The 24,636-nt window shown below is 50.2% G+C and overlaps 1 protein-coding gene across 1 annotated transcript; it reads left to right on the top strand.

Moving 5' to 3' along the window:
* The first annotated feature begins 1,340 nt into the window (after window positions 1-1,340).
* On the top strand, window positions 1,341-19,714 carry Znf862 (zinc finger protein 862). The gene is made up of 7 exons (XM_013036379.1): window positions 1,341-1,538; window positions 5,321-5,502; window positions 5,876-6,605; window positions 7,996-8,170; window positions 14,939-15,043; window positions 15,791-17,908; window positions 18,982-19,714. Exons 1-7 carry the CDS (start codon window positions 1,515-1,517, stop codon window positions 19,083-19,085), a joined length of 3,438 nt encoding a protein of 1,145 aa, XP_012891833.1. The 5' UTR covers window positions 1,341-1,514; the 3' UTR covers window positions 19,086-19,714.
* The last annotated feature ends 4,922 nt before the right edge of the window (window positions 19,715-24,636 follow it).

The raw sequence follows: 24,636 nt of genomic DNA, 5'->3' as shown, positions 1-24,636 counted from the left end.
CCTCCAAATACCATCACAAGGGGAATTTCCACAGAAGCACCAGCAGGGGTGACAGGTCCATAGCATCTCCTTTACCTGGTTAATTGCTACCTCTTATTTTAATTCAGTTCAGGTACTATTTCTTCACCACCTCACAAGAAGATGACCAAGACTGCCTTAATCCTGCGCTGTCCTCATTTATTTCTTTAGATTTTTTTTAACAATACATGAGGCTTGAGTTCAGGGCCTGGGCACTGTCCCTGAACTTCTTTCATTCAAGGTTAGCACTCTGCCATTTGAGCCACAGTGCCACTCTGGCCTTTACTGATCATTTGGTACTGAGGAATCGAACCCAGGGCTTCATGCATTGTTGGTTGGTGGCCAACTTTCTGGGGCCTGGCGGCTTGTTCTGCCTGGCCATCTGAGTTTCAAGGTCTTCCTGACCTGGCCTGACCAGGAGCATCAACCCCCTTACCATAAATGTCCTAATTATATCTCAGTGACTATGCAGTTTACGAGTTCCTCTTCTTGCAGGCTTCTTCCTCTATAACTACTCCCCTAGCTAAATGGCTTGTTCTGATGGGCATAGCCTCACAGCCTTGCTGGTATTAAACTTTTCCTCCCCACTTGGACATGTGTGGTCTACTTTATCCGGTTAAGACATCTAACATGCATGCCAGACAAACACTCTACCACGAAGCCACATTCCCAGCCCTTTTTGGAATTTTTTTAAATGCTGTAATTCAGTTTCTTGTCGGTTTCCCTGATAGATGAGTTCTTTAAAGGTAAGAGTGTCGTCTCATTCAACTGCATGCCCTGAAAAATCTAGTACAGTTCTTGGCACGTGGCAGGCAACCTTTAAGACCGGGCCCGGAGTGGTGATGCAGGCATGTAATCTAAGCACTCCAAAGGTGATGCTTGTCTGTAATACAAGCATACAATCCTCCTGAGGCAGGGGGGATTTTGAGTTTGAAGACTGCCTGTGCTACAAGATTAATGAAAACTGGTCTTAAAAAATTAGCAAAAAGTATCCTCCTTGATTAACTAAAACCTAGAATCTCCTTTACCTGGTTGACATTGGCACAGCCTCATTAGCATCTGCAGCCCTTACTGTCAAGTCGGGAGAACGCCCCCAGGATGTTGCCTAGTAACCACGCGGGAAACGCGAACTGTTCAGCGTCCGATCACGAAGAGCGAGCTGCTCTGCAACCAATCAGAACCTCGCATTCAGGGAGCCAATAGGAGCTTCGAGAGCCCCTCACCCTGGCCACACAACACTTCCCGTGGTGAGGCGGCAGCCGTAAAGCAGTTCCCTCGCACGACCCTGGTCCCCGCTCGGCGCCTCCCGGAGCGCGCCCGCGCGCTGACGTGGGAGCGCCGAGTTCCCGGGCTCGCTTCCTCCCCGCCGGGGCGCCTCTCTCCCGGAGCCGGGGTCCCCAAGTGGGTCGCGGCGGCATCCTCAGGCCAGGCCCCGGTGTGGGAGGGGGCGGCCTGGCGGCAGTGGCGGGGTCCGCACGGGCCGCGAAAGCGGGGCCATGGAGCCGGGGGAGTCGGGGAAGGTAGGACTGGAAGGGCCGGGGGACCCCACTCCCTTCCGGCGGAGCCCGGACCGGGGCCCCGGCGCGGTGGGCGGGCCGGATGGGCGCGGGGCCCGCAGCGGCGACCGCCTGGCGGGGAAGCGCCTGTGCCCGCCGGCCCCGCGCCCCCGGCGCCTGCGCGCTCCTGCGGCCCCGCCCACCGGGGGGGGCTCTGGGCTCTGGGGAGATCCGGCTCCTTCTGAAGTATGGCGGGTGGGGACTGGGAGGCCTGGTGGGAGCCCGGCCCGCCCTAATTCACCTAACCCAGAGAGGGCTGAAAAGAAGCAGCATCAGACATAGTTCCTGCCCACTTTTCTCTCTCCTTTGTTGTGCCAGTACTGGGGTTTCAACTCGTGGCCTTATTCTCTCGCTTAAGGCTGGTGCTTTAGCACTTGAGCCACACCTCCACTTTGGGCTTTGGGGTGGTTGATTGGGGAGAAGTCTCTCGGACTCTTCTGTTGACTTTGAACAGTGATTTTCAGATCTCCGCCTCCTGAGGAGCTAGGGTTACAGGTGTGAGACATCTAGCTTTTGCCCTCTTCAAGGCTATCTGTTCCATGGAGGCATCTGGGCATTGCTTGGAAGTATTCCACAAGTTTCCTTGAGGCTTTGGACAAGAAGAGGATGTGAGTTGGAAGATTAGGTGGAGGGAAAGTGCTTGGGAGTAGTTAAGATGGTTTGACAGGATGGCTGGAGTTCCAAGGCATTGTCAGCAAAGACCAGCGTGATTGTGTGTGGATACTGACCAGGACACAGCCCCTTGGAGATCTATCTGGAGAACTTTCTGGATGTACTTGTAGGTAGTCCTTTGGTGTGGATAGGGCCTGTGTCTGCTAGGCAAGTGCTCTATCTAGTGAAATAAATCCCCAGCTCTTATAGCCAATTATTTATTTATTTTTGTCTTTTAAAACTCAGGACCTGGGCACTGTCCCTTATCTTTTTTTGCTTGAGGCTGGCACTCTACCAATTGCTTTAGGTGGTTAATTAGCGATATGAGTCTCAGACTTTCCTGCTAGGGCTGGTTTCAAACCATGGTCCTCAGAGCCTCAGCCTCCTGAGTTAGGAAGGATTACAGGCATGAGCCCCTGGCACCCAGTTCTTGCAGCCAATTCTCCAGGTTTATTTCTCATTTTGGTTCAGAGGAGATTCCCCAATATTTTCAAGAGCTTATTGAGTCTATTCATTAAAAAGGTGTTCACTGAATAAGTATTTGTGCTCTGCAGTTTGCATTGAGTGCTGTCCCCAAGCTCTTCAATAACTGGGACCAGACTGGAATAGGCCATCCATCCACCAGAGAAAAAAGGATAAGGGGGGATATTTTAGTGTTGTAGTTTTTCCTAGGAAGGCCTCCAGCTCACAAAAGTAGTTACTTCTTGTTTTAAGCCCTCTTTTCATCCTCCCCTCCTTCCCCAACCTACAGTGACATGCTTTCTAGACCAAGACAATAAAGCTCAACAGAACCTACAGTGAACTAAAGCACACCAAGCCCTATGTTAAACATCATTATTCTGTTTCTGTATTTATGTATCATAGTTGTCTGTTACTATGTTATAAGAATTTAATCTTGTTGATTTTAAATCTGTTTTTCTTTGTATCACCAAAACTTAAATAATAAATGTATGTCAAATGAAACAAGGAGTTGAATGCCTATGAAATTCTTTCTATATACCATGGCAGTCGAGAGGGGGGTGGTACTGGTGAAAAAAATAAGCTTTCGGGCTGGGAATGTGGCTTAGTGGCAGAGTGTGGTCTAGCATGCTTGAAGCCCAGCTTCAATTCCTCAATATGACATAAACAGAAAAAGTTGGTAGTGGCACTGTGGCTCAAGTGGTAGAGTGCTAGTCTTGAGCAAAAGAAGCTCAGGGGCAGTGCCAAGGCCCTGAGTTCAAACCCCAGGACTAGCCAAAAAAAAAAAAAAAAAAGCTATCAGTGTACAGTTCTCAAGTGCCAGGCACTAGGATGGAAATCCATACTTCCTAGCTCAGGAAAGCAATGCAGTTAAGAAATCTTTCAAGAAAGAGGTGGACTGGGAAGTAGGTTCCTGATGGCTGCCTAACCTCTAAGGAACTAGAGGAAATAAACAGCCTGGGATCTAAAGTGTGACATTTGGACAATGCTTCAAAGATAATTACTGCTCTGCTGAGCAGCAGAGCGAAGATTTCAGGTGGACAAGACAGAAAAGGCTGAGTTTCAGATTCAGGGAATTTGGATGTTAGCAGAAATTCTCCTAGCACTCTACTATGGAAGGGATTCCTTTTATTCAAGCAGAGTGTGTTTTCTTTATGTTGTAATCACTTGAAGCTGAAGGCTCTTATAATGTTTAAGACAGGGCTCTCAGGTAGATCTGAGAAGATACTTCTGCGTCATCCCAATTCAGTCCTGGCCACACTCCTCGTGCATTGTGCACCTAAGGTGAAAGACCCATTCCCTCGTTGGCTTGAGAAAATGTGTGAACAGGAACCCTTCTCTGCTTGGCTAAGAGTGCTTTAACCTGCACCAGTGAAACAGATGGCCCGCAGGTCCAGCATTCATCCTGGAACCTGCCTTCAACGGCATCTTGGTTCGCATCCCCTCCTCCCCACTTAGTTCTGCTGACTGTCTTTATGTGTCCCCATTCCTGTCGGTATATGCCTCCTTTTAATGGAGCCCATTTTTCAGTAGCTTTTGGAAAACTAATCACACTGGGCTTTAGAAGACTAATTACAGATAGTTACTGAAGCATACATTTTGTAATACCACTCCATTTTTGTTCTTAAAGCTGTGCATTTTGTACATTCATAACAAAATACTTGGAGGTGACATGCTAAGTATTAACAGTAATTGTCTCAAACTTAGTTGGCTGGCTTGGCCGGTGCTCTGCCATTTGAGTCAAGCCTCCAGCCTTGCTTTTTGTTGACTGTTTTTGGAGCTAAGAGTCTAGTGGACTTTTCTGCCTGAATTATAACTCCAGCCCTGACTTATTTTAATCTCTTTAGAAGCCAGATGGGATGTTGATTCCAGCTCTAAAGCCATCAGCACCCAGTTGTAAATAACTTTTAACTGTTTCTGGACATTTGCTACATCTCCCCAAGTGAAGATTCATCCTGTTTCAAGTGCCATACATTGCTGCTGAGCCAGTGGTTGAGGAGTGGGGTTGGGGAGAAGCCAGGTGAAGAACATACAGGAAAAGATATAAAATTTCCCCAGTTGTAAAAAAAAAAAAATTTTCCCCAGTTGTAACATTCCTTGTGACTTGTTTTGGTGGATGGTACATCCTAGAAGAATGGATCTCATTCTCACTGTGATTTTCTTTCTTTCTTTTTTTTTTGTTGGCCATGGGCCTGAACTCTGGGCCTGGGCGCTGTCCCTCAGCTCTTCAGCTCAAGGCGAGCACTCTACCACTTGAGCTACAGCGCCACTTCCGGTTTTCTGGTGGTTTATTGGAGATAGGAGTCTCACGGTCTCTCCTGCCCGGGCTGACTTTGAACCGCGATCCTCAGATCTCAGCCTCCTGAGTAGATCCTCAGATCTCAGCCTCCTGAGTAGCTAGGATTACAGGCGTGAGCCACCAGCGCCCGGCTCTCACTGTGATTTTCAAGACATGGAGTAATTACATTATCTCATCACACAGATGATCTGTGTGATGAGGTAATACCTTTTCCTCTCTGCCTCAACCTGGTAAATTCTCAGAGCAGAGGCTCCCTCAGATGATCCTGAACACTGATGGATGTGGAAGACACATCTCAGGAAGAAGTTGATGCTCACAGGTGTTATTTTCCTTCCAGACTCCTGTGACGTTTGATGACATAACAGTGTACTTGCTCCAGGAGGAATGGATGCTGCTGAGTCAGCAGCCGAAGGGCCTCTGCGATTCTGATAAGCTGATGGCACCCCTAGGTATAGATCCTGCATGTCTCCTGCATGTCAGTCTAGATCATCTTCTCCAACCTTTTCTGGGCCAGGTCATGCTAGGGAATGTTCTGGAATCCTACCATTTTTCTAGGCAACACTGCCCATCTCTTCAATCCCATAGCTTGCATAATTGTATACAGTGGAATAGCCCTTCTCCCCTTAAATTAGTCAAGACAGAAAAATCTAGCATGCCAAGGAGTGACCTTAAAATCTGTCCCTTGCATGACTTCTGCTTACCACACAATGACAGAGCCTGGGGAATCTGTGGAGCCTCAGGACCATGGAGGAAATAAATAGAAGTAAACAGCGGTGGAAAGATCACCAGATTTGCAGCGTTGCAAGTCTGGTCTCATTGTCCCAGCTCCACCTGTGGATCCTGAATGCCTTTGGCTGTGAGTTGCAGTGGCTCTGACCATAGGATTTCAAAGCAAATTCCATAAATTGTCTCTCTCTTTTATAGGGAAAAACCAGATGGGCTGCATGGAGGAAATGGATGTGCGGGGACCTTCCAGGGAGAGTGGCCAGTCCCCACCACCTCAGAAGGAAGCCTGCCTGGCCTCCATCAGGGCAGAGAGTGGCATCATCCAGGGAGTCTGGAGGGGAGGAAGCAAGAAACCCGTGAAGCCCCGCTCTATCCAGAAGTCCTGGTTTGCACAGTTTCCCTGGCTGATCATGAACGAGGAACAGACAGCTCTGTTTTGCTCTGCTTGTCGAGAATACCCATCAGTCAGAGACAAACGGTCAAGGCTAATAGAAGGCTATACAGGACCGTTCAAGGTGGAAACGCTGAAGTACCATGCCAAAAGCAATGCCCACATGTTCTGTGTCAATGCTTTGGCCACCAGGGACCCCATCTGGGCAGCCCGGTTTCAGAGCATCAGAGATAGATCCGCAGATATCCTGACCAACTCCAAGTACTTCTTCCCTGCGGATTATCCTGTGTTCTTCCCTTCAGGGTCTCTAGGAGACTTAGGTAGCATGAGTGAGCTCCTGCCAAGCTCAAGAGCTGAACCAGAGGAAACTGGACAGTGTGGAGCCCTCCCTTCTTTGCATCAAGATTGCCTGTCAGATTTGAGGCAAAAAGAAGTCACCATTGGCATCCACAGCTCCTCAGATGCCAACCTTTTATGTAACGATGCTGTTGAACCCTGCAGCCAGGTAGTAGTATGTTTACAACGATGGCTGCATCTTAATGAGAGGGAGTGTATATTGGGAATAGCACATCTTGCATGATGAAGATGCAAAAGGAATAACAGCAATAGCCAGGTGTTAACACTGTATGTCTTCATGAGCTCACATGCTTCTCATGAACTGTGTGGCAGATAGTATCTTATTTAAGACCACTCCCCCAGCATATCTCCATTTTTTAAAGGTTACAGAGTATTATTAGTGGGACAGAACATTTAAATTTCTGGTATATAAACAATGATCATCTTTACCCAGAATCTAAAACAACCACAGAACTCAAGAAATAATTCCTGGTCATATAAGGACCATTGATTGAATTAATAAACAGTATTGAGAAAAAATTTTTTTTGGGGTCCGGTCGTGGGGCCTGAACTCTGGGCCTGGGCACTGTCCCTCAGCTCTTCAGCTCAAGGCTAGCGCTCTACCATTTGAGCCACAGTGCCACTTCCGGCTTTTTTCTTTTTGCTTATGTGGTGCTGAGGAATCAAAGCCAGGGCCTCGAGCATGCAAGGCAAGCGCTCTACCACTGAGCCACCTTCCCAGCCCTGAAATTTTTTTAATTTTAAGTTTGGCTCAGGTGTCTCATGCTTATAATTCTAGCCACTCAGGAGGCTGGGATCTGCAGGACTGTGGTTCAGAGCCAGCCAAGGCAGAAAACTGCTTCCAGGCTTAGTCTCTGAAATATTGAGTAGAAGGCAGGACCGAAGGGGTGGCTCAAATGGTAGAGTACCAGCCAAACAAGCACAAGGCCTTGGCACTTGTTCGGCAGGCATTCTATCACTTGAGCCATGCCTCCCCCAGGCTTTTTGCTGTTAGTTATTTTTCAAATAGGGTCTTACGTTTTGTCAGCCTAGACCACAGTCTTGCTACTTATGCTTCATGTGATATTGCTGAGATGAGGGGGATGAGCTACTGTTTGAAATACAGTCTTGGGCTGGGAAGGTGGCTCGGTGGTAGAGTGCTTGCCTTGCATTCGTGAGGCCTTCCTCAGCACCACATAAGCAAAAAGAAAAAAAAGCCGAAAGTGGTGCTGTGGCTCAAGTGGTAGAGCAATAGCCTTGAGCTGAAGAGCTGAGGGACAGTGCCCAGGCCCAGAGTTCAAGCCCCATTACTAGATGCCCCCCCAAAAAATATATATATATAGTCTTAACTAGCTTTGCCTGGACCAGCTTCAAATTACTTTCCTCCTGATCTCTGCCTCCTGAGTGATTCTTTAACTCTCAGTGAGGAATAAATTCCTCTGCGTGCATCTAAGTCTCTTGTGGGCTTCCCTGGAATAAAGGATCTTCGAAGGCCATAGGAAGCGGTGTGGGGTGTCTGGCTTGCAGTGTGGGCTGAGTGACGCTGCTGTCTGTTGCAGGAACCTCCTGAGGAGAGGTCTCCAGAAGCTATGGTGGTGGAGGCAGAACTCCCAGTGGTGTTTGAGGACGTGGCTGTGTATTTCACCCAGGAGGAGTGGGGCCTGATGGACAAGCGGCAGAAGTGCCTGTACAGAGATGTGATGCGGATGAACTATGAGCTCTTGGCTTCTCTGGGTAAAGCTTCCCCAGCCTTTCACATGCCGCCATCATTTGACTGAGGACCCCACAGGAGCAGCTGTGGCGCTCAACGCCTTCTTCCCATTTCTGCCTTCTCCTTGTTGTGGCAGAGTGATCCTGCCGCCTGTCCCCAGAACACTCCCTGCTTTGAGATACTGTACTTTACTGCCTCCTCATCCTTCTTCTTGTCCACCTGTCTGTCCATCCTGTACCCGACATCTGCCGAATTCCTACAAATGCAGGAAGAGTGGAGGTCTGGCTTCAGAAGGCTGGTAGGTGTGTGGGAGAGGCAGGCATTGGCGTGAGGAACTTTCAGACTATAGGAGTTACATAGGAGAGCCCTGGAACTGAACTCTTGATTCTGTCAAATGGGGGAGGGAGGGGCCTGTGGTTGGCAGAGAGGAACTGTTTCTAAGGAGGAGGAAGGGCAGTCGATGGAGAACTGAAGCAGCTTGAGCATGGCATGGAGGTTAACAGGCCTTTCAGGGAGTTTTGCACACTTTGGTGCTGAGGATCCTCCGTCTTTCCCAGGTGCAAGTGCGGGGTGGCAACTTCGGACACTGGTGTCACTAGGCCTGGGCTTCAGAGACTCTGAGGGCGGTAGTGGCTTTTGTACCCTCTCTGCAATGGTTCTCATTCTTTACTCTGGCCCCTTCACTTTGTCCTTCACTTTCAGCAGCAGGAACTAAATAGTAATATCACTTTTCAGAAGATCCTAGTTATTTAGCTGTTGAATGTCTAAGCTGACCTTTAATATTGTGTCTATTGAGGATTCACTAGACTCAAAAAAAACTTTGTGTATGTTTATTACTAATTAAACTCTCTGTCTTTTAGAATCAAGCTCAATACTAACAGTGTTGAGATTAAATAATAAGTATAAGATTTATTTTTAGAACCAAGCACTGGAGGCTCATGCCTGTCATCCTAGCTACTCAGGAGGCTGAGATCTGAGGATCATGGTTCAAAGCCAACCCAGGCAGGAAAGTCCATGAGACTCTTATCTCCAGTAAACCACCAGAGAACTGGAAGTGGGGTTGTGGCTCAGTGGTAGAGAGTTAGCCTTGAGATGAAGAGCTGAGACAGCGCCCAGGCCCAGAGTTCAAGCCTCATGACCGACCAAAAAAAATTTTATTTTTAGAAATGAGTCTTTCCCTCCTTCCTGTCTCTTTTAGTCTGCAGTCTGACTTGTAAGGTTTGTTCTGGCAGTCACAATTCCCATGTTGGTCATTGTTGGCTCTCCGGCCTCACTGAGAACTGGATGGGAAACGAGACTGGTTGCCTGGGCTCATCAGGTTATGTGGCAAGGCTCAGCCGGCCGTGGGTCTTTGTGGACGTCATACTTCTGTTCTTACCATTTGAGAAAATCCAGCTTATTTTCCTATAATTGTTTACAACTGAAAAGACAGAATTAGAACTGAAAACATTTATTTTAGGTTTTACAATTATTGAGCCTGGTTTTTGCTTGGTTTTTGTGTTTTGCAGTTCTGTGGATAAAACCTAGTATACCTTGTACACATTATTTTTTTTCAGTCCCGGGGCTTGAACTCAGGAACTGGGTGCTGTCCCTGGGATTGTTTTGCTCAAGGCTAGTGCTCTACTGCTTGAGCCACAGTGCCATTTTGGCTTTTTCTGAGTAGTTTTATTGGACAGCTTTTCCTGCCCAGGTTGGCTTCAAACAGTGATCATAAGATCTCAACCTCCTGAGTAGCTAGGATTATAGGCGTGAGCCACCAGTGCCTGGCTTATTGAACCTGTTTCTTTAAGTAGACTATTTCAACTTGATGCAGTTGAATTTAATATTAATTTCTATTTAGCAATTGAATGGCATAGACTGAAGCGTCTTAACAGATGTACATTTCTGTGTGTGTGTGTGTATGTGTGTGTGTGTATGAACTCAGGGCCTCATATTTGTTTTTTGTTTTTGTCCAGTTGTGGGGCCTGAACTCTGAGCCTGGGCACTGTCCCTCAGCTCTTCAGCTCAAGGCTAGCGCTCTACCACTTGAGCCATAGCTCCACTTCCGGCTTTTATCTTTTTGCTTATGTGGTGCTGGGAATCGAACCCAGGGCCTCAGGCATGCAAGACAAGTGCTCAACCACTGAGCCACCCTCCCAGCCCATGGGCCTCATATTTGTTTGACTTGTGTTTTACCACTTGATATATGTCTCCAGCCCAGCTTTTTGCTAATGATTTGAAGATGGAGTCTTGCAGCTTTTTCTTCTCAGGATGGCTTTCAAGTATGGTCCTCTAGATTTCAGCCTCCTCAGTAGCTAGGATTACAGAAAGGAGTCATCAGCACCTGTCTTAATTTTTGTTATATCTTTTTTTTGTCAGTTGTGGGGCCTGACTCTGGGCCTGGGCACTATCCCTCAGCTCTTCAGCTCAAGGCTAGCACTCTACCACTTGAGCCACAGCACCACTTCCGGCTTTTTCTGCTTATGTGGTACTGAGGAACTGAACCCAGGACCTCATGCCTGCAAGGCAAGCACTCTAACTCTGAGCCACCTTCCCAGCCCTTGTTATATCTTTAATGTTGATTTATTTAGGACTGTTATGCCTATCATTCTGTAGAGCTTTATTGTTTTATTTCCATTTTTAAACTCTGGTTTCAGATATCAACTATATTTGATGAGGTCTCTTGTTTTCCCTATAAACTAAGATTTCCCTAGAAATCTCATGTATATTCTACTGTTAACAAACTAGTATTGGTCAATAACAGAAACATCAGTGATGGTATGGGTACCTCTGTTTTTTATTAGGAAAGGTGTTGTCATATGGTAAGTGGGCAGGGCACCTTATGGGAAGCCACAAGGACATTAGCAGGAGAGCTAGGATCAGGCAGAAGACATCAAAAGGCCTGCTTCTGCATGGGTCATGTGACTGTGCCTGGGGGGGGGGAAGTAGGAGCTAATTGTAAGCCAAGCCGTTTCTGTGGATGTTTATGGAATGTGGTTATTAGCCTCTGTGTATGTGTGTGTGTGCATGTGTGCACTTGCTGTAGTTATGTCCCCTCAGTCCCTTTTCCATTGCTAAGCCACAAAAAAGACTGCTTGCAAATCCCTTTTTATGTCACCTGTTCTGAAGGAAACAAAAAAGAAGAGGTTTTGCCAGGTGCCAGTGGCTTAAACCTGTAATCCTAGCTACTCAAGAGGCTGAGATCTGAGGATCATAGTTCAAAGCCAGGGCAGAAAAGTCCATGAGAATCTTATCTCCACTTATCACCCCAAAAAAGGTGAAGAAGAGCTGTGGTAGAATACTAGCCTTGAGGGGAAAAGCTCAGGGATAGTGCCCAGGCCCCAAGTTTAATTCCCCAGGACCAGCACCAAAAGAAAGGAAGGAAGGAAGGGAGGGAGGGAGGGAGGGAGGGAGGGAGAAGGAAGGGAAGAAGAGGAGGAGGAGGAAGAGGAGGAGAAGAGGAGGAGGAGGAGAAGAAGAAGGAGAAAGAGGAGGAGGAAGAGGAGGAGAAGGAAGAGGAGGAGGAGGAGGAGCAGGAAGAGGAGGAGGAGGTGGTGGTGTGGTTGTGGTAACAAGCCACAGCTTCGAAGAGGTTTGATCAGGGAACCATCCTCCTGGGACCAGAAGGTGGCCAGTTCCCAAAGAGAATATAATCTCAGGCAAACTGATTTGAGGACATTCCATTTGTTTTTAATTATTCTTTGAAAAATAGTTGGTTGTTTTTGTTTTTGTTTTTTGCGGTCGTGGGGCTTGAACTCTGGGCCTGGGCGCTATCCCTCAGCTCTTCAGCTCAAGGCCAGCGCTCTACCGCTTGAGTCACAGCGCCACTTACAGTTTTCAAGTGGTTTATTGGAGATAAGAGTTTCTTGGATTTTCTTGCCCGGGCTGGCTTTGAACCGTGATCCTCAGATCTCAGCCTCCTGAGTAGCTAGGATTATAGGCATGAGACACCGGTGCCCGGCTGACTTCTTATTTCTAAATAATATATTACATGTTTTACCAGAAGTAATTACTTTAGCAGAAGCACAAAGCAAATAGCTTCCGTCCCCTTAACTCTCGTGCACTCTGGTACTGGGGCTCTCCCTGCTCATCTCTGGGTCAGCCTAGGACAGGATTCTTTCTAGCCATCCACAGATAACAGAATGGCCTCCAGGCCATGAGCAAAATGCCCAGAACCAGATTCTTCAGAGTTAGATCTTCTAATTTACAAGAACACAGCTAACTATTGCATATTGAATTTAAAGGATAGCCTAGCTGCTGTTGGCTTAGAAATACAGAGATAGAGATAAAAAACATTTAGGAACAAATTGAAGAAATTTAGTTGTAGGTTGTGATTATAGTAGTTATATCAATGGTAAATTTTTGAGTTTTGATCATTTACTTATGTGTATAGGACATACTTGTTTTCTGTTATTATATAACAAAGTCCCACAAACTAATTTGTTGTCTCATATCTGTCATCCTGGCTACTCAGGAGGCTGAGATCTAAAGATCATGGTTCAAAGTCAGCTAGGGCAGGAAGCCTGTAGGTCAGAAGTCCAGGTAGGCTTGGCTGCCTTTTCTGCCTCAGAGCCAAAATTGGGGTGCTGGGCTGGAGCTGGGAGGAGATTGGACTCTTACCTGGAGGCCTTGGGAAGGGATGGCTGGGAGCCTGTTTAAGTTGGTGGTAGAATCTGGGTCCTTGTAGCCGTGGAACTAAGGGCCTGGTTTTCTTTTTGGTCATTGGCTCAGCTAGCTAGTCCTTTCTCTGTGACCCTCCAGCCTTAGGCAACAGTGTATGGAGTAGGCCTGTGCTTTGACTCTGGATTCCCTACCAAATGGAGAATGCATCCAGCTTTAGGGCTTCCCAAAGCCACCTGGGTGACTACCCTTTGTCACCTGCAAGTGATCACTGCAGTGATGTCCTGTGTGTCACGCCCAAGGGTGACACTCACCCTTCATCAGGCTGGGCTTCTGTTCTACCTACAAACGTTCAGGCCTGTGTAACAGTAAAATACCTAGACTTCATTTAATGCCAGAACTTGACCTTCTCACCTCCACCTGCTTTAGCTCTGGAATCTGAAGCCAGGCAGTGGGAAGAGAGGGATTCTCTGCCTACCAACTGCTTCCAGGATTGACACATTGGGGAAAGACAGGGTGATGGATGGGTGAATAGCAAAGGTACAAGAGAAGTCTTAACCTGTGTCAGACATCAGTGATTATTAGCAGTGTCTGTTTAAGGCAGATTCTTCATTCGCTCATGAGTGGGTGCTGCGGGGGTCCACCCCCTTCGTCACCACTGGGACCTCTCACATGCTGTCCCCTCAGTGTCTTGGATGAATGCCCTCCTTGCCTCTGCCCCTGTTGTAGGATCCTCCATGGGGGAGTCACACCAAGTGACAGCTGTGAGCAGAGTCCCTTCAGGACAGCTCCAGCCTCTTCCCTTCCTTGCATTGGCTCAGGCCTACATCATGAAAAACACATGCATATCCTTTGCTGGGACGCCTGCTGTCAGCCTCACAGCCCCAGAGAGCATGGCTCAGGATACTGTTCTCACAGGTTTACGGTTACAGGATAAGAAACTACCTTTCCTATAGTAGGGGAAGGGCTCAAAATCTACTTGGCCACCTTCTCCAAAAACTCTAATACTTAACTTTCTTCCATTTCATCTCTTCGATGCCTTCTTCACAGGCAAGGAAAAGGGTTATTCTCTTTCTAAATGTATCTCTACAATGCAGTTCGGAAGATGTAGGTGATAGTTCCCCCCCCGCCCCCCCCCCGACACACACACACACCTTTTCTTCCATTGTGGGGCTTAAACTCAGGGCCTGGGCACTGTCCCTGAACTTTTTGCTCAAGGCTAGTGCTCTACCATGTTAAGCCACAGCACCACTTCCAGTTTTCTGGTTCTTAATTGGAGTTGAGTCTCTTGGACTTTCCTGCCCCAGCTGGCTTTGAATGGCGATCCTTACATCTCAGCCAGTGGCTCATGCCTGTAATCCTAGCTACTCAGGAGGCAGAGATGTGAGGATCACAGTTCAAAGCCAGCCTGGGCAGGAACGTCCATGAGACTCTTATCTCCAGTGAACTGCCAGAAAACCAGAAGTGGTTCTATGGCTCAAGTGGTAGAGTGCTGGCCTTGAGCTGAAGAGCTGAGGGACAGCACCCAGAGTTCAAGACCCACAACTGACAAAAATAAAAGAAAGAAAAAAATCTGTATACACCTTTACCTATACATTAAGGCATATAAAGAGGTAGTAATGAATTTTATAAATTTTATCTTAAAGGAAGTAGTTTATGTGTGTATCCCTGAATAATAGCCATATTTTAAGTAAAGGGCAATGCTTACTCCAAAGGCCCCTTTAATCAGAGTTCAGGGCTCATGGTAGGTGGTAGGTATTTTCGAGGTCACTTTAAGCACTCCTTGGCAAGCCTGTACCGATAGCCACTTGCACAAAGGCTGGCCAAGCCGGGGGCGCATGCGTGGGACAGTGGCTTCCACTTTCCTTTTCATCCCTGACTTTGTGTTTCCTCTTGTTTCCTTCTTCCTCTTGTGGCTGCATCTCTCTAGTTCCTAGTCCCCTTGGCTGACTGATGGAGCTACAGAAATGATCCACCCCTGTCAGGGCCTCCTCCGTCCCTGACCTCCTCGCTGGCATCCTGCACGGGTATGGCTCATCTGGATAGGTGTGCGCTCAGCCTGCTCTGATGACCTGATTGCCAAGGCGAACCCCAGCCATCCCTGCAAATCGCAGGGCCGGATCTAGTTCGAGGCGGGCATGTGACTGCCAGTCCACAGCAGTGATAGCAGCATTACTTCATTTCTGTGCTAGGGCCTGCTGCTGCCAAGCCAGACTTGATCTTAAAACTGGAACGGAGAGCTACGCCCTGGATCAAGGACCCAAACCAACTAAAGTCAGGGAAAGGCCACCCCTCAGGTGAGTCAGACACAAAGTTCTGAAGGTCACGTGACATTGATTTAGCCATGCTCATCTTGGACCAGTTATTCACTGGGCTTTGGGTAGACAAAGATAAATAAGAAATTTAATCTACCCAAGACTGGTCTGGGAAACACATGATGGGAAAAATGAGGTCCCTGAATGAGCTGGAGTGCGAAGGGAGCCATGGTGGAGCTGATGAGAGGAGGTAAGTGGGATCCACAGCGGGGAGCTGCTGCAGGGCTGAGAGGCGATCCTCCCCCTCCTGTGCAGTCCCTGCACCGGCAGCTCTGCAGTCTGCGTGAATCTCTGCTTTGCACATCTCAGCTCATAGCCTAGTACACAGAAGCTCTGTGTCTCCTTCTGTCTATGCCTTCTTTAGGAGGCTGTTAGGAAACAGATGTTTAACCTGGTTTCTTAAAGGATTAAAGCCTCCTGTTTTATCTAATGACAACTGTATTTGGGAGTGGTTAAGCTTATTAGTATCTGATTCCTGCATAGCTGGGGAGATGGGGCTGGGAAGGCAGCTAAAGAAGCCACTAGTGTCTGCCAGCACTCTGGGGAAGCCAGAATGGGTTTCAAAAAGTGATGGAGAAAGGTTTAAGTAGATCACCAATAACCTCTTCTGCACTTCCTGAGTGGGCGGGGCGTCTTCGCCTGCAGCATTCACTGAACATAGTATTGAACTGGCAGAAGCCTGTGGAACTTGGGACAGCAAAACTCAGCGCCATTTCATTTTCTCCAAAGTGAAAAAGAAGGCGGTGACCGTAAGCAAGGCAGACACCCAGGTCTCAGCTGCGGAATCTGCGCCGCTTCCAGCCCTTCCCATGGAGACATGGCCCTCCTGCTGCCCTCCCAGTATGCATGAAGTAGATGAGGGCAGACCTCAGAAAGTCAGCAGGACTTACAGACCTCGTTCCATCCAGAGGGCCTGGTTTGAGCAGTTCCCCTGGCTAGTCATTGACCCCCAAGAGACCAAGCTGTTCTGCTCAGTCTGCAAAGAACGACCTAGTGTCCACGACAAATCATCGCGGTTAGTCCAGGGTTACACTGGGCCTTTCAAAGTGGAGACTTTAAAATACCACGAAGTCAGCAAGGCCCACCAGCTCTGCGTCAACACCGTGGAAAGCCAAGACGGCGGCAGCCCTCATGCCGCTCTCGCTCCAGAGATCTCCAGCGACCTCATGGCCAACATGGAGCACTTCTTCAACGCCGCCTACTCCATCGCCTACCACTCCAGGCCCCTGAATGACTTTGAGAAGGTGCTGCAGCTTCTACAGAGCACCGGCACCGCGATCTTAGGCAAGTACCGAAACCGTACCGCGTGCACTCAGTTCATCAGATACATCTCCGAGACGCTGAGGAAGGAGATCCTCAGCGAACTCCGGAGCTCCCCATGCATGAGCGTGCTGCTAGACAGCTGCACGGACTCTTTGGACCAGGCCTGTGTGGGGATTTACATTCGCTACTTCAAGCAGATGGAGGTGAAGGAGTCGTACATCACCCTGGCCCCCCTTTACAGTGAGACAGTAGACGGGTACTTTGAGACCATCATTGCTGCCCTGGATGAGCTGGACATCCCTTTCCGGAAGCCTGGCTGGGTGGTGGGCCTGGGCACCGATGGCTCCACCATGCTGAGCGGCAAGGGAGGCCTCGTGGAGAAGTTCCAGGAGCTCATTCCCCAGCTGCTGCCCGTCCACTGCGTGGCCCACCGGCTGCACCTGGCTGTGGTGGACGCTTGTGGGAACATTGACCTGGTGAGGAAATGTGACCGGCACCTGCGAACCATCTTCAAGTTCTATCAGTCCTCCAACAAGAGGCTGAGCGAGCTGCGGGACGGCGCGGCTCCCCTGGAGCAGGAAATCGTCCGTCTGAAGGACTTGAACGCTGTCAGATGGGTGGCCAGCAAGAGGCGCACACTGAATGCACTCATCGTGAGCTGGCCCACGCTGGCTAGGCACCTCCAGAGTGTGGCTGATGCGGGGGGCCCAGTTGGGCAGAGGGCCAAGGGCATACTGAGGCTGGTGAAGGGCTTCCATTTCATCAAGTTCTGCCACTTCCTTCTGGACTTCCTGAGCATCTTTAGAGCTCTGTCTGAGGTGTGCCAGAAAGACATGGTGCTGATCACAGAGGTGAACTCCACGCTGGGGCATGCCTATGTAGCCCTGGAGACCCTCCGGCACAGGGCGGGGCCCACAGAGGAAGAGTTCAATGCCAGCTTCCAGGATGGGCAGCTCCACGGCATCTTGCTGGCCAGGATGGAAATGGCAGAGCAGCGGTTCCAGGAGGACAGGGAGAGGACAGTCCTGACTGGCTTGGAGTACCTCCGGCACAGGTTTGACACAGACCGCCCCCCGCCACTCAAGCACATGGAGGTGTTCGACACCATGGCCTGGCCAGGTGGCGCTGACCTGGCCCACTTCGGGACTGATAACATTCTCAGTCTTGCCAGGTATTTCGATCTCTCCCTGCCCACAGGGTACAGTGAGGAAGCGCTGCGGGAGGAGTGGCTGGACCTGAAGGTCTCTGCTCAGAATCTCCCGTTCTCCATGCTGTGTAAGAACACCCTGGCCCAGCAGCAGCGCTTCCCCTTGCTGAGCAAGCTCATGGCCGTGGTGATCTGCGTGCCCATCTCCAATTCCTGCTGTGAGCGGGGCTTCAGAGCCATGAACAGGATCAGGACCAATGAAAGAACCAAACTCTCCAATGAGGTACTCAACACGCTCATGATGACGGCAGTGAACGGAGTGGCGGTGACAGAGTACGACCCCCAGCCTGCCATCCAGCACTGGTACCTGACCTCCTCGGGCCGGCGCTTCAGCCACGTCTACGCCTGCACCCAGATGCCAGCCCGCTCCCAGGCAGGTGAGTCCATGGGCCCAGTTCTCTCGATGTGGGATATAAAGCAGGAAGCCATAGCTGCCCAGTCCCATGCTGAGCCAGAGGTGAGTGGAGCTGCTGCAGGGTGCCCAGGCACTTGTGCTGGAGACACGGTACTCTGCTGGAGGAGCATTCTGCTGGAGAGAGCAGGTGCAGGTCAGGGCGGCAGGCCGAGTGTGGAGAGCCTGCCCTAGTTCCCCGTCTCGCTCTGCTGTGGCACAAGGCAAGGTCTGGTGCTGCAGCTTTCCTCTGCCAGCGAGTTAACACACTTGGAATGCTCAGAGCAGCCTGGCCAGCAGAGCCAGCCGTTCTGACGTGATGGCCACTGCCAGAAATGAGGCAAGAGGGCAGGAGGGCCACACTGGGGCATCACACCAGGGCATCACACCGGGTGGGAAGCAGGGGGGACCCAGTCTGGGCCACTCTGGGCCCTGCAGGGCTTTTCACAGTATGAGTCAGAGCCAGAGTGACCTGGAAGGGAGGGGACAGGCAGGAAATCCCATGGAGCATAGGAGCCAGGGCTGGCATTGCTGACAGGCCCAAGGGTAATCAGTGAGGGACTTCAACAAGAAACCCCTCTTCAGCAGTCACTGGGGGTTCTGCAGCTGCTTCTTGTTTACTCAGCAAGGACAGAGCCATTTATGTCTTCCTACCCCCGCTCCTCCCCCCCCCACACTTTGTTAGTTGTGGGGCTTGAACTCTGGGCCTGAGTGCTGTCCCTGCGCTCTTCAGCTCAAGGCGAGCACTCTACCACTTGAGCTACAGCACCATTTCCGGTTTTCTGGTGGTTTATTGGAGATAAGAGTCTCATGGATTTTGCTGCCTGGGCTGGCTTTGAATTGTGATCTTCAGATCTCAGCTACCTGAGTAGCTAGGATTACAGGTGTGAGCCACCAGCGCCCAACTAGGCCAGACATTGCCACGTTTCCTGGGACTGCGTAAAGCCAAGGCTGCAGGGGACAGCTGTCTGTAGCACACAGCCCCAAGGACCACACTGGCTGTGGGGAGGTACTCACCCTTTGCTTCATCTACTTGTCACTCTCTTTCCTCCTGTGCAGGCACAGAGCTCAGGAAGGAGGAGGTGGTGGGAGCACTCTGCTCAGAGAAATCTGTGACCCAGAAGATGCTCATGACACCACCTGGGGAGCCGTGGGCGTTCTGAAGGTCATACTCAGCGGCTAAGACTTGCCCCCTACCAGCCCAGGGGTCCACCAGGGTCCTGAGGAGAGGGGGCCTGAAGAAGCCTTTGGGGAACCCCACATGGCCCTGTCCCGGTGGTCATGGGGAGAGGCTAGCTGTTTTGTTTGGGGTATCCCATAATCCCGGGATGCTGGCAGTGAGACAATGAGGGACAAGGCAGGAGACAGCACCTGTCACCCGGGGGCCTCTTTAAGCTCAGCAATACCCACTAGCACAAAAGTAACCTGGGTAGGTGGTTATCTCAAGTCTCCTTTTAAGGTGCTCCAAGAAAGAGTCCTGTCATGAGCAAGTCATCGCCACACTTGCACTGATGACAGCACTTCCCTGAAGTGGGGAGACAGTTGATGGAGGCTGGGGAGAGCTCAGGAACCCTCCTCACCTGTGGCAGCATGCTGGGGAGGTGGCCTACAGGGGAAGTCACCTTGGAGACCCTGGCTTGGAGGAACTCCAGGAGCGGCCATTGCAGACGGCTGACCCCAGCTCCCATGGCAGAAGCCAGGGAGCTTTTGACTGTGGGAAATGGGCCTGGTGAATTTCTCTGCCTCCATCAGCACTGCCTTCAGGAGGAGACAGACAGAAAGCCTTTGTGCAGAGCACCAGAGAACTCTGGGCCACGAGACAGTGCCTGCCCTGGAAGAGCCTGGCCGCCCCTGCCAGAGCCCTTGCGCTTGGCCACCATCATGCCGAGCCATTTTCCCAAAGAGGCTGCAGGACCCAGGGTGGAGTTGGGGGGCTTGGGGACCAACCCAGCTCTGTGGCAGGCTGTGGTCTGCCCATGGTGAAGCCTTCCTTTTCTGTGCCTCAGTTTCCCTCTGCATACAGCAGCAGCAGCAGAGAATCCAAGTGCCTGCTGGCTCCCGGTCCACCATAGCACTAGCAGAGCAGAGCCTTGTACTCCTGGAGAGCAGGCCCAGGGCCTTCACCTCTGTCCTCATCCTTAAGGGACAAGCGTGACTGTTGCTGCCCCAGTCCTGCTGCCAGCAGAGGCCCCCTCTCCAGGCGCTGCCCTCAGGTCAGCTGTGCTCACTCTGCAGGCTGCCCTGGGGACTTTGCCCAGACCCGTGCAAGCACATCCCCCACGCTGGACTTGGGCTGCGCTTTCTCACCACTGCCCCCCCCCTTCCACCTGTCCCCTTCCACCTGAGTGAAGTACTCTCCTTCAGGGCTCGCCTAGCTACAGACCTGCCCTTCCCCGCTCACATCAGAAAGGCCTCCCCTCCTCCGCCTCCGTCCTAAGGAGAGGCCTCCCCCCTGCCCCACGGGCCGAGGCTGAAGGGCGCTGGCCCACATGAAGCAAGGGTCTCCGTCCCTCTGGAAGTTTCTATGACGTTGAAGACTTGTCAGGTCACACTCCAGCCTGAGGTGCTTTCCCAGCAATGCGTTTCTGTGGCTTCCTCCCCCCCTCTCAGCAGCGCCACGCATGCGGGCCGGGCAGGGGGCTGCTGTGACTGGCCTGGGAGCCGAGGCCCCCGCCTGCTGGGCATAGCCGCTCTTTATCTCCACATTTTGTCCATGGAGACAAAGTTGGTCCTTAAAGCAGGGCAACTGCACGTGATTTTTACCCTGCGTTTGCCCTACCCCGGTTTCTCCAGAGGCACAGGTGTGCACCCATGCCCCTTGGCCAGCTCCAGGCAAAGAACGAGGAAGATGAAGATGGTCTTGCTTGGTAGGTGCCCTGGGGTGGGTGTGTGAGCACATTTACATGAGAGCCCCGTCACCCAGCCTTCGTTCTGTGAGCTGCTTGCGTTTCAGACCCCAGAGCAGCGTTCCAGACTTCAGGGCCTCCTGGGAGACATTCCTATTTTTGCCTCTCAAGAAAAGAAGCTAAGCCTGGCGCTGGTGGCTCACACTTGTAATTCTAGCTATGCAGGAGGCTGAGATCTGAGGATCACAGTTCAAAGCCAGCCTGGGCAGGAAAGCCATGAAACTCTCATCTCCAGTTAACCACTCAGAAAACTGGAAGTGGCGCTGTGGCTCAAGTGGTAGAGCGCTCGCCTTGAGCTGAAGAGCTGAGGGACAGCACCCAGGCCGACAGAAAGAAAGAAAGAAAGAAAAGAGGTTGGAGGACCCTATGGGAGGAGGGGAGGAAGCACTTTTCTTTGAGCCTGGCTATTGTCTCCACCTCCTCTACCTAAAGTACTTTGTTGTTTGTTTGAGACAGGAACTCCCTGTTTTCCAGGCTGGCCTGGAACTCATGCTCCTCGCACCTCCACCTCCCACATGCTGGGATTACAGGTGTGCACTACAGATCCTAGCCCTACCAGTAATCTTGACAGCACCTCGATATATGCATCTGGCACTTATCCCCCTTCCCCAATGACTGATGCCCAGTGGGGCTGAAATTCCAAGTAACCAGCATTGTACCTGCACTTTACTTTCTAGAGCCTTAAAAGCTGAGGGCACGAGAGCACCTAGCCCCTGTCCTGCCCAACACTGCAGTGCGACCAACTCCAGACTTGGCCTCTCTGTCCTACAAAGGGCAAATTTCTAGGGTACTACGTGTGGACCAGGACAGGGCAGAGGCCACCAGTTCTGTCATGTGTCCTCATTCTTGGAGTGAAGAAACCCGTGGTGGCTGGCCAGGAACATCTGGGCTGCTTCTGGTTTCAACAATGCGCAAACGAGGCTTTAAAAAAACATGTTTGGTTCCCAACCTTTTGTTATCTGAATAAAAGCTTATTTCCACATATGTGTCTGTCTGTCCCGTAAGTCCCTAAGCAAGAACCAGGAGCCAGCAGAAGCCAGATGGGATAGCCTGGCTAGAGGGGACAGTGTGTGCCTTATTGCTGTCTGGATTGTTTCTCCCTGGTCTGGAGTGAGCTGAGTTGTTTTGCCAGCAAGAGAGAAAGTAGGGGCCTGGTACTGGTGGCTCATGCCTGTAATTCTAGCTACTTAGGAGGCTGAGATCTAGGACTGCAGTTCGAAACCAGCACAGGCTGCAACATCTGTGAGACTCTTACCTCTAATGAACCACCAGAAAACCAGAATTGCTGCTGTGGTAGAGTGCTAGCCTTGAGCAAAAGAGCTCAGAGACAGCGCCCAGGCTCTGAGTTCAAGCCCCATGACGGACAAAGAAAAGAAAGAAGAAAGACAGAAAGAAAGGAAGAAAGAAAATAGGGGTGCTTGGTGATTGTGAGGAGCTGGGCGCAGGAGTTCTAGAACATGCTGTTGCAGGACTTTGGCAACAGTGCGCGCTGTGGGAAAACAACCTTGCTCATCCTAATCACGCACATGTGAATGAGGCTCTGTGTGTCTGAAGCCTGATTTGCACACTGCAGTGAAATGCCTGGGCTCACTTTATTGGGCAAGACAGTGGAGTAACTTATACACCTTTTAAGAGCATTCCAGAAACACATGGGAGGATTGGAGTTGCTTCGAGACCACTTCAGAAGTGTAGCAACTGAGTAAAACAAGTGTCATGTTTTCCCACTTCCAGAGGCTTGAGGAAAACACCAGTGACAGAGGCTAGGTCTTCTTGACCTTGACAGCCAGAAAGAAGCCCCAGCTCCACAGCAAGCCAGAGGCCCACAGCCTTACTCCTGGGGCTCCCATCATTCCTTCTCATTCCAGTACATTCCTCTACTCCTCAGCTGGCACCACCTGCTCTCTGGTGAGAAGTTCGTGGTTATATCCCTAAATGTCATGAGGCCTTACCCACAGACACCCAGAGTTGTAGCCCCACCCCCAACACATGCCCTGTGGACAGGGCATATTAGGACATGCCTGGAGCTCCCGTTCTTCCACACAGGGAAGTTTCAGGGACATTTTACCTTTCTTTTTTTTTTTTTCAGTCATGGGGCTTGGACTCTGGAGGAGTGCTCTACCACTCAAGCCACAGCACCATTTGTGGCTTTTTCTGTTTATGTGGTGCTGAGAATGGAACCCAGGACCTCATGTGCTTGAGGCAAGCACTCTACCACAGAGCCACCTTCCCAGCCCCTTCAGGGACATTTTAAAGACCTCCTCTCATTGTTCCCACTTCTGTCTTTTGTAGGAGTTTATGGGTTCCTGAATCTATGAAAAGCTTAAACATCGTGTCACCAGCATCAGCATCCTTCTCTCTGGGAGTTTCCATGGAAACAGGTCAGTGCGCCCCCAAGGCCCCAGCAGTGTACTGAGTGGAGCCAGTGTCAAGCTGAGGTCCCCACGGGAGAGGGGGCTGATCAGGCCTTGGGTTCCTGTTCTCTTATTCATGAACTGGGTGGTCTCAGACAAGTTGCTTCAACACTCAGCCTGTTTGATCGCCTGCAAAACGAACGCATTACCTTAGCTTCTAAGACACTTCTCACCAAAAACAAAGCTCTATGAAATAAAAATGAACTGCTTAACTGTGTGGACAGTTTACCCTTGGAAATGAAGCATCCACCTCAAATGCCCATCATTAAGTCATGTTCGAGGAGCAGTAGGAGCTGGAGGCACATATCACTTTACGCCATTTCCCCCAATGATAACATCTTATAAACCTATACTACAATGTCACTACCAGGCTATTATCATTAACAGTATTGTTCATTTAAGTTTCATCTTTAAGTTTGCCTAGTATATAGAATGTTAGTAATAAAAGATGATCCCTAAACATAGGGACATGGGGCTGGGAAGGTGGCTCAGTGAAAGAGTGCTTGCCTTGCATGCATGAGGCCCTGGGTTCGATTCCTCAGCACCATATAAGCAGAAAAAGCCGGAAGTGGCACTGTGGCTCAAGTGGTAGAGCGCTAACCTTAAGCTGAAGAGCTGAGGGACAGCGCCCAGGATGAGTTTAGGCCCACGACTGGCAAAAAAAAAAAAAAGTCCTAAACATAGGGACAATACAGAATTGCATGCTAAATGAAGACCATGTTCTCATATTCTGATGACACAGTGGTGAACACAGGGAGAGCTGATCCTTACTCTTCTGGACCAAGTAGGTCTTTTTTTGAGCTACGGAGAGATGAGCCTTTGTGGGGGCTTGTGAATAGTATTGAGCCCGTCTGTTTTGTTCCATTCCATGGATGCTCAGTGCACCTTTACTCTGGGTCAGTGCTCTCAAGGGTGCCCACTCTTGATGGGAGGCCTGGTTGTTCTTTATGATCTAACACATCTCACTGTCTCTACGGAGTCTTTTCTGATCACTCCACCCTTTGAGTTCTCATAACGGCAATTGATTATTATGACCAGAAGGTTCTTAACTCAGTATGGCCAACCTTGTGGAATTTTTTTGAAGTACATTTTCTTTAGGTAGTTGCACAAAGGAGTTGTCATTCAACAAAGCTGTTTATGAAGACAGTGCCTCTTGATCAATGTCACCCCTTTCAACAGTGTCACCCACCCCTCCCCACCTACCTCTTCCCTTGCTTTTTTTTTGGGGGGGGGTCTGGTCATGGGGCCTGAACTCTGGGCCTGGGCGCTGTTCCTCAGCTCTTCAGCTCAAGGCCAGTGTTCTACTACTTGAGCCACAGCGCCACTTCTGGCTTTTTTCTTTTTGCTTATGTGGTGCTGAGGAATCGAACCCAGGGCCTCAGGCATGCAAGGCAAGC

This window comes from Dipodomys ordii, unplaced genomic scaffold (assembly GCF_000151885.1).
Source record: "Dipodomys ordii isolate 6190 unplaced genomic scaffold, Dord_2.0 Scaffold282, whole genome shotgun sequence".
Taxonomy (NCBI): Eukaryota; Metazoa; Chordata; class Mammalia; order Rodentia; family Heteromyidae; genus Dipodomys; species Dipodomys ordii.
Note: the sequence above shows the minus strand (reverse complement) of the source record. Positions and strands in the feature narration are given on the sequence as shown.

Coding starts and splice junctions, on each gene's coding strand:
- Znf862 (XM_013036379.1), top strand. CDS start 1,515: ATGGAGCCGGGGGAGTCGGGGAAG. Junction 15,044..15,790: donor AGGGAAAGGCCACCCCTCAG/GTGAGTCAGACA, acceptor TTTTCTCCAAAG/TGAAAAAGAAGGCGGTGACC. Junction 17,909..18,981: donor GCCAGCCCGCTCCCAGGCAG/GTGAGTCCATGG, acceptor CCTCCTGTGCAG/GCACAGAGCTCAGGAAGGAG.